The 17,047-nt window shown below is 36.3% G+C and overlaps 2 protein-coding genes across 3 annotated transcripts; both read right to left on the bottom strand.

Moving 5' to 3' along the window:
* Positions 1-2,034: 2,034 nt before the first annotated feature.
* On the bottom strand, positions 2,035-6,120 carry LOC137708442 (serine/threonine protein phosphatase 2A 59 kDa regulatory subunit B' eta isoform). The gene is made up of 3 exons (XM_068447524.2): positions 5,713-6,120; positions 3,713-5,190; positions 2,035-3,062 (listed from the first exon to the last, which is right to left on the bottom strand). The coding sequence occupies exons 2-3, from the start codon at positions 4,895-4,897 to the stop codon at positions 2,703-2,705; spliced, it is 1,545 nt and encodes a 514-aa protein (XP_068303625.1). The 5' UTR covers positions 4,898-5,190; positions 5,713-6,120; the 3' UTR covers positions 2,035-2,702.
* A 3,538-nt stretch (positions 6,121-9,658) lies between these two features.
* Positions 9,659-15,621, bottom strand: LOC137708214 (AUGMIN subunit 6-like). Of its 2 annotated transcripts, none has more exons than XM_068447236.2 (13): positions 15,139-15,621; positions 14,910-14,966; positions 14,715-14,809; positions 14,148-14,298; positions 13,603-13,728; positions 13,320-13,476; positions 13,096-13,156; positions 12,738-13,020; positions 12,524-12,649; positions 11,832-11,993; positions 11,472-11,721; positions 10,856-11,341; positions 9,659-10,310 (listed from the first exon to the last, which is right to left on the bottom strand). In XM_068447236.2, exons 1-13 carry the CDS (start codon positions 15,352-15,354, stop codon positions 10,270-10,272), a joined length of 2,211 nt encoding a protein of 736 aa, XP_068303337.2. In that variant the 5' UTR covers positions 15,355-15,621; the 3' UTR covers positions 9,659-10,269. The 2 variants fall into 2 exon arrangements, with proteins under 2 accessions (XP_068303337.2, XP_068303338.2); XM_068447237.2 differs by having other exon boundaries at positions 10,856-11,326; positions 15,139-15,588.
* Positions 15,622-17,047: the final 1,426 nt, after the last annotated feature.

The following is a 17,047-nucleotide window of genomic DNA, read 5'->3' as shown; positions in this document are numbered from 1 at the left end:
AGGTCGATAACGTCTCATTTTGATTATTGATATAAATCGATTGACGCAGTCCCTGAGTCTGCCCAACTTCAATTATTCGGTTATTTTATGAAAAATTTATATTAAATTGAAGATTGCAACTGAATCTCTCTTCTTGAATATCTGGTTTCTTTAATTTAACGGAAATTTTTTCTACAATAACCAAAATAATTGACAGTGAATAATTTCAAGCATTATACCGATTTTAAATCTTATGTAAGTAATGACAATCTCACGAACCATTTTAGTTAAAAAAACATTTTTTATTTTCTAAATCCTTATGTTTTCCAATTTATTTTTTGAAAGAAGATTTTTTAATTCTAATTTACTTGTCTGAAAACAGAAGAAAAAAATATATTAATTAGCAAGAGCAATTATCGTCTGTTTTTCATCTACGCTTCCAATCTAAATTCGGATATTATTTAAATTGGATTTAAAACCATTTTAAGTCCGATCCGATCTTTGTGCCTAATTTGGTGACAGGTGATGAAGGTGTAGGATTGGTAAAATAGGGTTGTATGCAGGTAATTAAGCAGCGGATTGTGGGCGGGCGGCGGGTCTGCTTCGGGAAGGGGACTGATACAAACATGAAACCAAATTCTTAATCACGTATTAAAAATTAATTAATTAACAAAAGAATTGTACTTTAATGGTTAATAATTCACCTTAATTAATTATAAAATTAATTGTTCACATTAATATTTGTACAGTTCTGCATTAACCAAGCCAATCACACTTATGATTTGTTTTAAGAGAGTTTTAATGAAAAATTCACGATACTGTTCACTTTAACAAAAAATTACATTTTGTCACTAAAAAGTCAATCATGTTACTATTCACTTTACCTTTTATTATGTCTTTATCATTAAAACTCAAAATTTTGAAGTTTTTTCATTAATTTTTCTTTGTTTTTTTTAAAGCAGTTTATTTGTCAATTAGCATTTATTTAATAATTTTGCTGGTTAAACCAATTTTTTTTAATAACTTAAAGTAAAATAAATGAGTTTAATGAAGTCACTAGAAGAATTAAGATCATTAAAAATCTATCTTTATTTATTTTTTGTCTGGCGAACTCGTTTGGAAGTGTTTTCAAATGAAAACGCTTTTGATGATAATGCTTTTGAAACCAACTTTTTGTAAAAATATAAGTGATTTCTGAAAAAAAAACACTTAAATCCTTATACTTCTTGTAGGAAGCACTTCAAATTCTTTCAAAACCCAAACATACTTTCATCAAAAACGTCTTCAGCTATTTCAAAGACACTTTCAAATGAGCCCTTAATATATTAAATTTAATGGTGACTGAGTGCTACAACTTATGAGTAGTGCACTATCTATAAAAACATGATTTGGCATTAGTACTCCAAAATAGTCATCCCATCCTCCTCTTTAATGCATGACTAAAAAAACCGTTATGCAATCCCTTAAAATAAATATTTCAGAGCGCTAATAACAACTCCTCCAGTACATTTTTTATTGCTTTCCGCTTCTAATATCGGAAGAGATTCAAAGTTTGATTCAGTCCATGATTGGTAAAGAGAAAATATTCACAAGTAAACAAATGGATAATCATGGTTGGACCATGAAAAAGAAGAGATAAGGACGGTGTCTCTCTCACATTTCATAATCTACTCTTTTTCCCTCTTTCTGTGCGTCATTTGAAGGGTAAATTTAAGGAAGTTTTAACAAAACACTCCTGATACTGTTCACTTTTAACGAAAATGATATTTTTACTATAAAAAGTTACTCAAGGTACTATTCACTTACAACACCCTTTTGTTATTTTGATTAAAATTCAAAGTTTTCAAATTCTTTTCAGTAATTTTCCTTAAATTCAATGAGTTTTTCAGTTCAAAAGATTGGGTACTTCTGTCAATTTAAAAGCGGTTCCAAACGAATCCTGCATATGAATATAATAATAGGATTATTCTGTCGTTTCCGTTGGTCAATTTGTTTCCAAGTGTATGGTTGGACCAATTACTTTGTCCTCGTCAGCAACAGATAGACCATTAACAATTGGAATCAAACATGAACTATTGTTCAAAGTAGCTGCAAACAAGTTGGCCACATGAGGAAAATTCCCGCCCCCGAGATGTCAGGATGACGGTGTTTCAAACCAATCATGCACTGTCACCGCAACATTCCAGGTGCAAGTACATTTCTCTCATAGACCTGGACAAACTCCGGAACTTACGTGGTGCGGGATTATACATTTCACAAAAGCAACAAAGTCTGATGGTGATGAATTAAGGATGATACATACAATACAAGTAATTGAAAAGATTGAGGAGAGCATGTCTATTAAACCAAATCCAAAAATATGTAACTGATATGTCAATTTCAAGCCTTTTTGTTACCTTTAGAACCCCGACGACGAAGGATCAGCTTTGTACTCACCACACCCGCCGAGACCATGCTTGTGTGATGGCAGCAACACCCCCGTTGTTATTCTTCCACACCCAATCCGATATATACAGCCAACCAAAAGGGGGCTAATCGTTTCCAGATTGAGCAGCCGTTCATGTTCTCTGTGACTTGATCACCGGACAACCCAATTTTTTGCACGTAGGGGAGGAGCCAACAAGAAGACTGATCAAACTTATACAGCAATGTCAGTTTATCATCTGCAAAATAATTTGAACATCGAACTCACTGTAATCACATCACGGGGAATCTCAAACTTGCTAGCCAGAAGTTTTGCCGGAGGCTCCTCTTGGGGAAACAAGCACGGCTTCATTGCTTGTAGCATTCTTTGCCGCAATCTCTTCCAAACGTTTCCAGGTGTTTTGACGTTTCAAACTTTTTACACTTGCTTGTGCTTCATCTTCCTGGAAGTTGAGCAAACATTCCTCAAAAAGCTCAGGGTCAATATCGGAGAAAATCTTACGGACATTTAGTGTCAGGCTCTGTACTGCCTGGTTCCAGTGGTTTCTTGCATTTTTCTCCAATGAAGGGAATATGATTGGCAGTAAGACATGGCGATTCTGTTTGATTAGGTTCGCAATATGATCATTATTCCATAAGAACAGTGCTCTCTCTGCCACCTGCAAATTAAGCGCCGACAAGATATATGAGAGCGAGAGAACTTAGAGCATAAACTGTATCTCTACAAGGAAAATATCTATTTCTGTTTGTTTCCATTCATTTGAAAATTAAAATACACTTTTTCTTCGAATATTAGGAAAGCTGTAGATCGTTAATAAATGACTTAGCTATGACCAGAAATTTCCTACTGAAGTAGGAGGCAATACTAACTAACCAATTCATTTTTTCTACGGGTTTCAATATTTAATTCTGAAAACCATATAGAACTCCCGAACAGATTAAAATACTGCAAGAAAATAACTCAAACCAGCAATTTACGATGTAAGGGTTTTAAATTTTGAAATTCCTCACTTGCATCTTTACGAAGATATGTACCGATAAAGTACATCAAAATATCACTCTCTCCATCGTACAACAAATTCCAGATGGCATTAAAGAACATTGTATGCATAAATTTGAGATGTTTCAACAAAGGACATAAACAACGAAGCATTCTATAAAGCTCAGTAATTGACCACCCACAAGTTCATATAACTCGATGACATACCGCTATTTCCCATCACTACGTCTTAGATAACAAAGATTAAGACAGGACTCCACAAAAGAGAGGAAACTAGAAAGTAGAAAACAGATGAAAGGGGTGAATAACCTGAAAATGTGAACTGCTCAAGCAACGACCAATCTGGCGAAACAGCGGTACCATACAGCGCTGAAACTCTGCAGGCTGAGTTGCCTCTAAAACTTCTTCCAGTTCACCCAAGAACATGACCTCCTTAGAACTATTTGTAATAGGCCAATATTTTAGTAAACCACGAATTATTGTATCAGCAAGTTTGCCGTCTTTCTCCACAAATTGAGTAATACAGTATGATAACTGCTGGTGGTACAAGGGTATGCATTTTGGTTTGTGAAGTGGAATAAGCACTCGAACAAGAAAGAGCTTGTGCTCTTCTTTCAGCGGCAGAGCAAAACCATTTATTATACTTCCCAAAATCTCTAACAGCTCCGCAATCCCATTATGCTTTTCAGTTTCAAAAATAAAATTATAGAAGATGTTGTTGATTGCTTTCCTTATGAACGGGCGGTGCACCATAAACTTCCCATAGATGCGGTGCAGAACCGTTTTCAAGTAATCCCTCTCTCTGTGGTCTTCTGAATCGAAAAGACCTAACAACCTGAGAACAAAAGAGTGATCTATGTACCTCTTAGCCAACTTTGCATCCGTCTCAGGTGATGCCACAAACCTCAGGAAGAATTCATACACAACTTGCAAGTGCGGCCATGCTGGGTCCATCGAGGGCTCTTCCTCTTCTACATCAAAGGCCTCTAATGCTTTGTTTTCAAGGGGAGGAGAACTGAGTGTTCTAAATAAATTTATGCACACCATCTTTACGATTTCTTGCACGACAATTTCTGGGAATTTCCCATTAGCAGAAGCAATGTAATCCACAAGCTCTACCAATGTCTGTCGCTTGATCTCCTTTTCCTTGATGTTCTTCGTTGGGTCACTGAAGTCAAAGACAACACAACACAAGTTCAACTTTTTTATCAACAAGTTTTGCTTCTCTGCATTCGGGACATCTTTGAAACTAGGCAATGCCTCATATGGAGAAGCCAACGAGTTCCCATTAAGCTTCGAATTCACATTTACTCCAAAGTTTGGAGTAGAAGTAGCGCTTGAAAAAGTAGTACTTGAGCTCGCATACTTGTTACTTGATATAGAGTTGCCTCTTGAACTGGCGGAAGCATTTGAATTAGTGTTAGAGGACCCTCCCTCACGATGCTCGGATGACTTGGGCTTCCTCGGGAGCCTATTAAGTATCTGTTTGATCATAACTCAATCGACAAAGGAAACCTCTTCTTTGTGCACTTTACAGCACAATATTATCAAACTACTAGAGCAAACACAGCATCGATGATAGCGGAAAGACAATTCCAATCAGGCCAGAAAACCACAGAAACATAAACCCAAAATCCAGCACAACGAAGAAAGAACCCGATCCTATAAACTTCTCATGCCTTTCCTTGGTAAAGACAGTGACTTCCCCCAGATTAAAAACAAACGCTCCAACCCAACTGGGGAAATCTGCAGCAGAAGTATCAAACCCCCCACAAACGAGAACACAGCTGCATATAAAAATCGATTCGGAGCGAAAATTAAACAGAATTCTAGAAATTTCCAATCTTTAATTAACTAAACAATGCAAAAACAAAATCTTTGCTAAACTTCTAATCTCTGATCCATCAGCCAAAGCCAAAATTCAAACTTTTCTTAGGTAACAGTAAAACCTTGACTTTTTAGCCAGAATCATAACCTATATCAGGAAACCCAGATGTAGATAACCTCAAAACAATCGAATTCGTGTTCTAAGATTAGAAAGTTTGACTTATGCAAAAACCCACATAAAAAAATGAAAAGAAAAAAATACTGAAAATTTGCCCCTTTTCGCCAAAATTGACAAGAAATTCAGCTGCATCATGACAGAACAAGATCCGGACATGATCTGAAAAACCCATTTGGCATTCTCCGACAGAGATTAAGATGCACAAATTTGAAAGCCAGAAAGTGGAAAGTTATTGCAGAGCTGGAAAAACATGCAATGAAGGTCAATTTTTGGAGAAAATGATGAATTGTTCGGAGATACTTACAGAGAGAGAAGGTCGGAGCTATTGGTTCTTGTCTTGCTTTTTCGGAGATGGAGAGAAATAGAGAGAAAAAGTGGGTGGGAGGGGTGTTGAAGAACAGCAATCCTTGGCGGCTGTAAGCAGTTGTTTTTGTTGGATGATTTTTCCTTCTAATTTTCAGATGAAAATTGCAATTATTATTATAATGATAATAATAAATAATAATATGGTTTGAGTACAACACAACAATAACCGTGCTTAGAACGTCATTTTACTTGATTCGGTGCGCTGTTTTATTTTTTTAGAGCAAATGTGTCTTGTTTTTTATTAGCTACAAATACCTTAAATCTTTTGTCAGATTTTCACGTTTTCTAAATTCTTTTTCTACCCATTTCGTATTGAGCTTGCATCATACGGTCTCATCTTTTAATTGGAGTATATGTTGATCTTTTGTCTATATATTCAAACCATCTTAACCATTGCATAGTCTCATTTATAACTCTGTATTTAACTTGCATTATGCTGCGATATCAAATCCGAACAAAAAAAAGTATATCATAGTCAATAGTTTGCACTTCTTTTTAAGTTGAATGGAAAGGGGTTCTTTCCATATTTCTTTCACCTAATTCACCAAGTTCAGGAATCCGGATCATTGAAATTTGATCAAACGACTAAAATTATTATAACTTTTAAAGTGGACCACTATTGTAATCGTTGAATCAAATTTCAATACTTCAGATCTTCGAACTTGATGAAGTAAATGGAAGGGATCCGGAGAGATCCCTTTCCAAGTTGAATCTTTATATTTATAATATTACGATTGATTGGCAAAACAAACAAAAAAAATTCATTTAAAAATAAGAGTTTTAACGAAAAGTCTACGGTATTGTTCACTTTAATGAAAAATCACATTTTTACACTAAAAAGTCAAATCATAGTACTATTTACTTTACTCTTTATTTTGTCCTTATTGTTAAAACTTAAAATTTTCAAATTTTTTTTATTAGTTTTTCTTTGAAAAGTTAGTATTACTATTTATTAATTTATTAATTTGTTTTTAACTTTGATGGGGATTTTCAATTTTAAACCTCAAAAACTGTTCATCCTTGCTTTCTCTCTCTCTCTCTCTCTTTGATTCACTCCAGACGACAAGAGTCGAGAGGTCCCATTTGACTAAAATAGCCTTCTAAAATCCACCGCAACTTTCGGTTGGAAAGAGTCGTTGGGGAGGAATGTGAAAGGTTGAAATGGTAATTTAGTACTGGCATTTGGCAAAGCAGAATGAGATGTGTCACTGTGCAGTGTACACTTTAACCGAGCGCCCGGGTCGAGGCTCTTTTGTTCCTCTTTCATGGGCTGGCATTGGGATTAAATGTAAAACGAGAAATTTCGATAGGATTGTCTATTTTTAGCAAGTTATAATTTATTTATTGAATTCTCGGACATTTTCAGAGAAAAATGGTGTTGTACAAAGGACATGTTAGTAAAACACGTATATTAGAGTTAATTTGCTTCATGATTTACTCTGCATTTAGTTATATACATACAGTTACGGAGTAAAAAATTTCTCCACTTCCACATTACAATCTACAATTCATATTTCTAAATTTCTAAATTCAGATTTCGAATGATTAGTGAGAGTAGTTGATTGTATTTGTATTTCTTTTTTTCCTATGCATTACTTTGCTCATTTCTGAGTAAGTAAATATTTCATATAATTTTCATCATATAATATTCAACTTTAAACTAATTTAAACTACGAAAATAAAATTCAAACTCAAGCATATAGACAACGTTTATCAATGTAACTACGTCCACAACTGCCAACAGAAGAACTCATTAGTTATCATAATTCATATGTGAAGCTCCTTTTTCGTTTTCTTCCGCAAGACGCCTTGTCTCGACCGGACTTAGGACTTGCCTTGCACCCAGTAAAGTGGGCAACCATTTTCCTCCACAAATAAAAAGCGAAATGACATGTGATAAGTTCATATTTATATATATTTTATATCAAATTCACTTATCTTTTCTTAGTTAGTTCTTTATATTTTTGAGTTATTTACTTTGTTTTTGTGTTTTGTAGGATTTGTCAAGTAAAGAAAAGAAAAATAATACAAGTGGAATTTTAAGTAATAAATTCGTCAAAACTGCATGTGCAGGTCAGCTGACTTTGGAAGCAAGTTGCGGACAGCTCAAAATGAATTAGAGAATGAGCCTTATATGCTTGGAAATCTACGGATGTCTATTTTCTGGAGCATTTCGCGGATTGTTAATATCATTTTTCTAGAAAAAGTTATGGTCGTTCTAACACTAAAAGGTTCCCAGGAGGCTGAGCAGTTTGTAACTGACAAGAAAACATTGAAAGCAATAAATCCCATAAAACTAACAGCCAAAACTGATGCAGCCAAGAACAAGCCAGCTAACACCTATTCAAATATCAGAGGAAATGAAAAATTAAGTGAGAGTAATGGGCATAAAGGCTGCCTAAAGAGTTACAATTGTTTTAGCATTTCCTCCCACTTATTGTCATCACTAAATGGCTGTTAGTGGGGTGAGTTATGGAGAAAAAACTGTGGCAGCAGAAAAGAAGAAAAGACCTACAAGTTGCAGCAACAAAAAGGGAGAAAAAGTGTGAAAAAAAGATAGAAAAAAAAAAGAAGCAAAGCAAGGGAAAAAGGCAAGGCTGCTGCGTTAGGGAAGGAAGGAAAGAAATGAGGAAATCTTGGCATTCTCTTCTCTCGGTTTTATCTTCTCAAACTCATGTCTTTCTTTTGGTTTAATTTGAGAATTATGTGTAACTAATTTTTAGTAGTTAAGGGCTGTTTTGAAGCCCCTAATATGATTGCAAGTTTGTTATGACATTTCGTTTGAATTACTTTTACAAATGGATGAAAATTGGTTCACTACTTGTCTCATTGATGAATTTTTTTATGTGTTTTCTATGGATGCATACTTAGTAAGCATATCTAGGATTCTAATGTTATGAATATGTGTGTGTCTGCCCTTGTCGAATGAGGACCTACATATGTTATAGAGTAGTACTTGTTAATTGCGATTAACATGTGAACCAATTTCTAGGATAAGTAAGACAACGCCAGTACTTACGATGCCTTGTGATGACTCAAACTTTTTTCGTTTTTAATGATTTCTACTTGTTAAATCTATGAATACACACTTCTAGATTGCATGTTAGGGACTAAGTTAAGTTGAAAACACCATTCTCTTAACATACTACATAAGAAAGAGTAATAGGTTGGGTTCTAACATTGAGCCAACTTGAGCATCTTCACCCGGAAATAAAAGGAATTTGAATTAAACATAACATGTTTGTATGATTATTTGGTGGTGGATAACAATTCCCCTAACTCGTTTTTCTGAATTTGTGAATTACTTAAAAATCTGTTTTTGTCCCCTTTTTTTTCGATTTAATTTAAATAGCAAATCAACTCCAAAAATTTGTGAGTGTAGCTCTGTGTGTCTAGTATCTGCATATAAAATTTCGTAGACTTTAGATAAGTGTAAGTTGGTCTAATAATTATTTTTCGGTGGCTGGTCAGTAGGGAAAGCAGCCCAGTTTTTGTGACATTTTAAGTAGTTAGATAAAACAATCTTCTGCGGGAAAGACCCTTATTTTCATATGCTACAATTGACAAATATTATTGTTAATAAGGAAAATTAATAGGACATTTGTGTGCTACTTTGTGGTGTGCTTTTAATCCTATCAACATGTATAGAAGGGAATGAGAGCCGAATTGTCCAAAGTCCAAGGATCAAATAATCTAAACCACTCATTAAATTTGACGGTCATTAAAACTCATTATACTGCCTTACACCACACAAACCAATAATTATGATCTCTCCTTCATACAAACGAAGAACCCGGATTACCAAATCTTTAGACTTTGAACAGTAAGATTTCGGAGAGTCCAAACTCGTATAAAAGAGCCAAGGAAAGGACAGAAAACTTAACTTTTGTGCAATCATTCATCATTTACTTGATTAAACAACGACATTTACTCACAATTCCATCATTTCAAAAGAAATAATTACCCTACTAAAAGAATATTAACGTTAAAAAAAAAGAAGAAGGTAAAATCCCTATTGTTCCAACAACAATTTCTCACATCTATGCCGTATCAGCAACTTACATTGAGGTCAGATTAATCATAGACATAAAAAAAATCAGACCAACAATCAATCTTGTCAGTTAACCGAAGCATGAAACTCGAAGATCGCTGCACAGGGTAAGGCTAAGTACACGCGCATAAGGCGCCACGTTGTAGTTTTCTAATCATCCATGGACAAAATCACCCCAGGAACGCGCATAAGGCGCCACATTGTAGCTTATAATCGTCTTGGTTCCGAGCCATTGTCAAGCATGTACAACGGCACTGCTAGGAAAATTGGTGTCTTCCAAACAAACGAACTGCGCTGAGTTGGACGGGGGGAAATGTACAAAACATCAAAGAAATGATAGAGGCATGTCAAGTTGTCAACAGTAATTTGGGAAAGTGGAAACAAAACCATCGCAGTTACCAAATAGCTCTTCGACCAATAGGACAGGTCGCTTAAAATTCAGTTTCAGTGCTCCATTAAGGCTGTTTCAGTTTCTGAAAGTGGTGCTGCAAAAAAGAGTCGAACAAATTCTCAGCGGGAAGAAAATATGACAGGAAAAAAATAAAGAATTGTAGTGTAAACGAAGCTAGAAAACTATAGCTCGACTAGGTAGCATAAATATATTAATCGCACAGGTACACAAATGTAAATATATTTTGATCTCTCTAATAAAAAAATTTGGCGACAGATGGAGCCAGCTAAGATACAATCATACAAATGATTAATTTTCGACAACTTCATTTCGACTTACAATTTAAAATTAGTGAAGGATGTTCTCACAGGAAACTAAAGACGTGCGTGTGTGTTAGTTGTGATAAAGCCAATCATGCGTGTATGATATAGGTCATGTGGTGGTTGACCTCAAGGCTATAATGGCTATCCCCAAGGTTTAACGATATAAAGTACAAAACCTAGTGCCTGAACCAGTACAGATGACCATATACTTTGAATGACGAAAGCATTCAATAATAAAATTAATTCATTTACTGATAGCAACGTCTACATATAAAAGCCAATATAACAGAACTAGTTGGTGACCAGAAAAACATACCAAGTAAGTCCTCATAATCTGCTAATAGTGATGAGTCCATTAGCAAAGGAGGTGAGAAAACCTGCTCCTGAGCTTCTTCAAAGTCATAAAATGATCTCTGTGTGTCTGAAACAGCACAGTTTGAACCAGCAGCCGAAAGAAACCCATTTACTTGGTCATAATCATCAAGTGAATCTAAACCATTCAATACTTCAGATAATTCGGCGTACTTGCTCCCCACATTACCATCAGGAGCGCGATTTTCATGAAAGGAAGCCTCCGTCTGAGATGGAAACCTTTTACTCCTTAATGAAGCCCCTTTAGATTCTTGGCCTAGACGAGAAACCCCAGATGGTGAAAGAGGTAAAAAGAAATGCTCAGAGCTTTCATCAGAATGGCTGCCTTGTGATGATTTGGAACTTACGGAATTCCGTGACAAAGCAGCTTCTCTAACAGATCTCTTTAGATTCTGAACATAATAATTGTCACTATCTGCATAACATGAAACTAAAAATCACAATCATCCACACAAAGATGTTCAACCACCAATAATCCACATATAAAATGAAATGCCTTAAGCAAGCGGACACGCTTATAACACAATGAGAACTGGAGGAGCCAGGCACAGATAACTGACCTTGTTGTAGATTATCTATGTGATTACTTGAAAGAGGCTGCTCCACAGACTTCCTTTCAGGAAAGTTCTCTATTTGGTTTGATTGAGCAACTGAAGTAGGGCGCTTATGCATATTTCCACCTTTCCCAGAAGAATTAGGAGTCAAGTTAAACAACTGTGGTAGCTTTAAAGCAGGGCTGGATGACACCTTTTCTAGCTGAAAGGTAGACAATTTTGAAGTCACCTCAGCCACATCATCAGTGTTACTTTCCTGAATTTTCCAACAGGAACAAAGACAAGTTAAATCAATTCTACACTGTGATAATTCAAGTCTAGACATTTAGTAGGTATAAGGTTTGCAAGAAATAGGTTCAAAATTACCAATGTCCTTCCACTACTCTGTGCTTGAATAGGCGAAGTTGATTGACCAGGTTGTTTGATCATCGGAGGCAGACTAGATGAAATGCTATCTACTTTATCTGTACATTCTGAAATTGACTTTTGTATTGCCGGAGCAACTTCCTTCAGTTGGTTAATGAGAACCTACAGAAATTATGAATTGGAATCTCAGCATAGCATCAGGTAATCATAGTCATGAGTCGTGACAAATAAATTATGCACAAGGGATGAAGGGGACTAAAGAAAGGCATATGGAAAAATAAATATGCACTTCCACATGTTACAACAACTTCCTACCAACGGAAGCTCAACTTGAAATACTTCATGAAGGAAAATATCAAAGTACTAATAGATCCTTGTAAACAATAGACAACTCAAATAACACATATATTAAGGGATGGCTCAAAAAGCATTTGAAGAAAAGAACAACCGGTTGATTCTAATGCAAATTCCAATAATTCAAACTATATAAGCTGACTCCACTATCAGAAAAACAAATAATTATTGCCAGATTTCAAGACTCGAATGCATAATATCATTTAAAGTTTAAGCTTGGTTGCATTGACCACCAAATACAGTCACATTGGGGATACCTCACATATCGGTTCCCTCATCTTATAACTTCATATGTAATAACCAATAACCAGTACTTTTAGCTAAAGCGTAAGCATTACCTGAAAGCTAACCAAGTGTTGCTGATGTTCAGCAAGAGTTGCAGCTAAAGACTCTGTATGACCACTTGAACTGCCATCATGTGCACTTCTTAAAATTTCTGGACCCTCTCCCTCGTTAACCTTTGCCTACAAATTAAGATTGAATAACACCCATTCACTACGTTTTTCTAAACTGGTATTCAACATCCGCATGAACATATACAATGTAGCATACCATGTGTAGCGATTGTTTATGAATACGCTGCAAAGCATGCGTCCATCGCCTGATAATTTCTGCCACGTCAACGGTTGGGTGGACTCTTCCACTTCTTTCATCTGCTCGATGAAGTGCTTCATCGTTTACTTGTGAATGGGATGAATCTGCTCCATCATTTTGTTCCTTGCCATCCACATGTGTTGGAGTAAAGTCACCAGACTGGACAGATAAGACATCTCCATAAGGAACCTGAGAACTCTGATCCATAGCTGCAAGCAAAGACGATCCAGAGATGCGGTACCTAGAAAGCATTGAATAAATGTAAGTAGGTGAAGGGTTTCAAGTGATGTTAAAATGATATTTAATGGTAGATTACCTATGCTCCCTGTGAGCTATTAAATCCTCAATAGGCCCTGAAGCAAGAACTTCATGTTGACCTATACATAATGGAGATTTAAATGAGTTCATCAAACTGGGTACATATCTAATCAGATATTAAATAGCTACTACATATACATATAAGGTGCGATCACATGACATTATTTGATAATACGTAGAAACCTAAGAAATTTATATAGGACCACGAAAGTTTGTACTCACTTTTCCGGGCTAATATTGACTCCCACAAACGAGTAGCTTTTGATACTAAATGGGAATTCTGACTCGAACTAGAAACAAGGTCATCCCAGTGTTCCCCTTCCAACTTCACTTTGTTCCTAAGGTCATGTAATTTTTCCAGTTCTTGCTGTAAATAAGCCTGAGATTCATGCAAAGACAAACATAAGAATACAAATTGTATCGTAGTAGCTGAATTGCAAGATTTTTCAAATAAGCTTCTACCAAAATAAGTTAATCTTCGGAATGTGACTTGTTACCCTTATACCTCTTCAGCACAAAGACCACGAAACTCTGCAGTCATTTCATGAGCCAAATTCGACCACATGGCCTGTCTCTGTACTGCTGTTTCCGCATTCTTAAGAAATCTTCTTCGTTCAAGTGCTATTCTAGCCTGTTTAAGATCAAATAATTGCTACTGAATAAGCACGTCAAAGACGAAAACTCTACAGAAAAATGCACACATGCATTTAACCCTGAAAACTCAATTAAGAGTTTTACAGAAAGAGAAAAATGCAGATGTGCATTCAACCCTGAAAACTCCACAGAAACACTTGAATAAGCATGTCACAGACGAAAACTCCACAGAAAAATTCAGATGTGCATTCAACACTGAAAACTCATTTAAGAGTTATACAGAAAGAGAACGACTTTTAATGTTTGTGAAACACTTCCATGCTATACTAAGATGCAAAACCAACATGAACATACCCATAGCTAAGCATATCAATAATTTGGGAACAACAATTTCAATTTGTCATCGGAAATTTAAATTATGCATGCTTCAACATTATACATGTAGTTCAGGCCTACCTTCGTGACAGGAAGTAAAGTGGCTGCATGTGAAAAAGCTACATCAGTCAGTGATGCAGGAAGTGGGTTAGAAGCTACATCAGCTGCAAATGTTCGCCTATGAACCTCTCGCAAAGCATGCAAAGAAAGTTGCCACAGAAGTTCCACAAACCTGCAATAAAAAAATGAAGCTTATGAATTAAGGACCCAAACCCATAAAATTGTTGCGCAGAAGTAAGACATGATCATTTCAACTACGAAGAACCACCACAACATTTGAAGAGAAAGAATTAATTCCTATATCATCAAATGGTTGATTTGGGGGGAAACAAGTTCACTGTCATATATAACTACATGTTCCTTGCATTCATTTCATAATTATTTCTCACTCTAATGCAAAATGGCTGGCCAAGTGAGCCCATCAAAACTACGAACCTCAGGCAAATTAAGAAGCAAACTGTTAGTAAATGTGAATTTCGGGTTTCTGTCAATTTTCTCGCCAAGCAAGCCCAACTCCACCTCAGAAATGCACATAACAAATGTAAAAAACTCATAAAAACCATGGCAGGAGTAGCATCATCAACCGACCTGGGTCCGCAACATGTAGCGAGTGATGAAACCCTCGAATTGCTCCTCGGAAGCGCCCCTTGCGATTCGAGCTCGCTAATTATCCCTTGCACAACCTGATCACCAACAACAAGTCATCCCATTTCATCCAAATTTTCAAACTTTAAAAGAATATCAAACCAGAAGCAACAAGGAAAGTGGAATCCTCGAATTTACCTTTCTAAAATCCCGCGATTGCGCGGAATCGAAGATTGGCCAGACCTTATCGAAATCCTGAAGATCTCAAATCGTCAGGAACGTGATCCATAGCAGAAGATAGTGTAACAAAGATTCAAACACATATACATACACAGAAGTGAAATTCAAACATATATACATATACATACACACACACACACACAGTGTAAATATAGACGAAGGAAACGAAATCGAGAGATTGTACTACCTTGGCGGATTGAATTGGGCCTCTGAGAGAAGAGAGGATGAAGTAGAGGAGCTGTTCGCCCAATTTAGGGTTGGAGTGGCGGAAGAACCCGACCCTAGGAGTGGCATTGGAGCCTCCGAGCCCGATAATCGCCGGATCCAACCCTAACAGCAAACAGTTAGTGTACATTGCACTCTCTAGCTCTATCTCTCTCTCCTTCTCTCTGTCCATTGTCATCACCAACCTCCCTCTCCCCCTCCCTCTCTCTGTCCCCTGTTTCTCGCTCTTCTGCTCCGTTCTGAATTCGGTTCAATATTTTTGGGGTATTTTTTTGGTTTTCTTGAAATGCAGGTCCCTGAGGGAGTTATCAGATTTTGAATAAGTTGGGGTTATTTTGAAAATAGGGAAATGTGGAGGGACCTGCGTTTAAAAATTCAATTTTTTTTTATTTTTTTAATATTTTTGTTGGAGGGTATTTGTGCTTTATTTGATGCCGTTTCGAAGGATTTGAAAGGTGCTGACGTGGGCTAATGATATAGTATTGCCGGCCAGCTCCGAAAGCGTTAGGTGTCGTCACGTCTTGTAATTTGGTGAGGATCTGTTTTACGGTGGTCCAACAATTTGCGTGATTCAGTTGTTAAGACGAATTTTAGGTTCATGTTCACACGTCACGTTTTAAATTCAATTTATAGCGTTTTGTGAGAATTAACTTGTTGCCTTTTAATTTGCCCATATAATTTAGTTTTGTGTTCAATGGAGTCAAATGTACATTGAGTTGATTGACTATCATATAACGATGAGATATACAATTTCTTTTTGTTTTTACGACTGTTTGGTTTCTAGCGGCAGAAATCGAACCAAATCGCGTAGTAAAATTTGGATAAATATGTTTAGACGTTTTTTGGCCAGTTTGAGGGCCATCTCTAGTTAATAACACTGAACCACACTATGTGATCCTTTGGAGTGACTTAGATTTGTAATTTTGCTTAGCTTGGGTGCCAGCTAACCACTAAATACGTGATAGCTTCATTGGAGACAAATGAATGAGTAAACATAAAGGTTTATATAAGAAAAGAGTAGGTTTGGTGAGCAATAGACTGCTTGGGGGTGGGGCGGATGCAGCCATTTTATATTAATTATTTTAGAATACTTTTCTAACGAGAGTCTATCTAGAGTTTCAAATTTAATGATGACAACTAAGCACAAAGATTGCGCTTGTTATGAAACTTGACCCAACACCTTAAGACACAAGCTGACAGTAGCTATGAATCATCTGTGTCCGCATTCCCCAAGGCATCCCTCTCTTTCAACTTTCAAGAAGGCAGATTGTCTTCCCTTCTGTTTGGATGCCTTTCTCATCCTCTCCTATTTTGTGCGGTCACGGTTAAGCCACGTTAATATTTTATATTTATTTTTTTTATTTTTATAGAGATAATAAGACAAAAAACAATATCAATATAAAATATTGACATGGCTTAAACGTGACTGCACAAATAAGAGGAGATAAGAAGGGCACTTAAACAGGAGGGCAGACAACCTGCCTCCCTCTTTCAAAGTGTAGTGAATAGTGATTCAATTCCAAAGTTTTAGTTGATTAGAAATCTTTTTGCTTTATCCAGCAAAATGATGATGCCTAAAGCAGGCCACCCAAATTTGAACATGCTTGTGCGGCTAAAATACAATCTTTATCACATTCATCCCAAAGCCCACCAGCAAAGGCAAATTGGCTTTGTATAAAAGCAATTTTCAAGAGCCTTTGTATTTTTTTCTTTCTTTAAAAAGAAGGATAATTGGCGGTAAACCACGATTATTCACCTTTTTAAGTTTCGAGGGTTGGGAAGACTCGCAGAGGCATTTCAGCCTTCTCCTAGCCACAAGTCTGACATCCACACCAGCAACGGATTTTGAACCCGAGACCTCCAATTTTTAG

The sequence above is a fragment of the Pyrus communis genome, chromosome 17 (genome assembly GCF_041283825.1).
Source record: "Pyrus communis isolate YQ-2024b chromosome 17, ASM4128382v1, whole genome shotgun sequence".
Classification (NCBI taxonomy): domain Eukaryota; kingdom Viridiplantae; phylum Streptophyta; class Magnoliopsida; order Rosales; family Rosaceae; genus Pyrus; species Pyrus communis.
This window is presented reverse-complemented; position numbering and strand designations above follow the sequence as displayed.

Coding starts and splice junctions, on each gene's coding strand:
- LOC137708442 (XM_068447524.2), bottom strand. CDS start 4,897: ATGATCAAACAGATACTTAATAGGCTCCCGAGGAAGCCCAAGTCATCC. Junction 3,063..3,712: donor TGAGCAGTTCACATTTTCAG/GTTATTCACCCC, acceptor CTTAATTTGCAG/GTGGCAGAGAGAGCACTGTT.
- LOC137708214 (XM_068447236.2), bottom strand. CDS start 15,354: ATGACAATGGACAGAGAGAAGGAGAGAGAGATAGAGCTAGAGAGTGCA. Junction 13,021..13,095: donor ATAGCTCACAGGGAGCATAG/GTAATCTACCAT, acceptor AATGCTTTCTAG/GTACCGCATCTCTGGATCGT. Junction 11,342..11,471: donor CATAGATAATCTACAACAAG/GTCAGTTATCTG, acceptor TGTGATTTTTAG/TTTCATGTTATGCAGATAGT.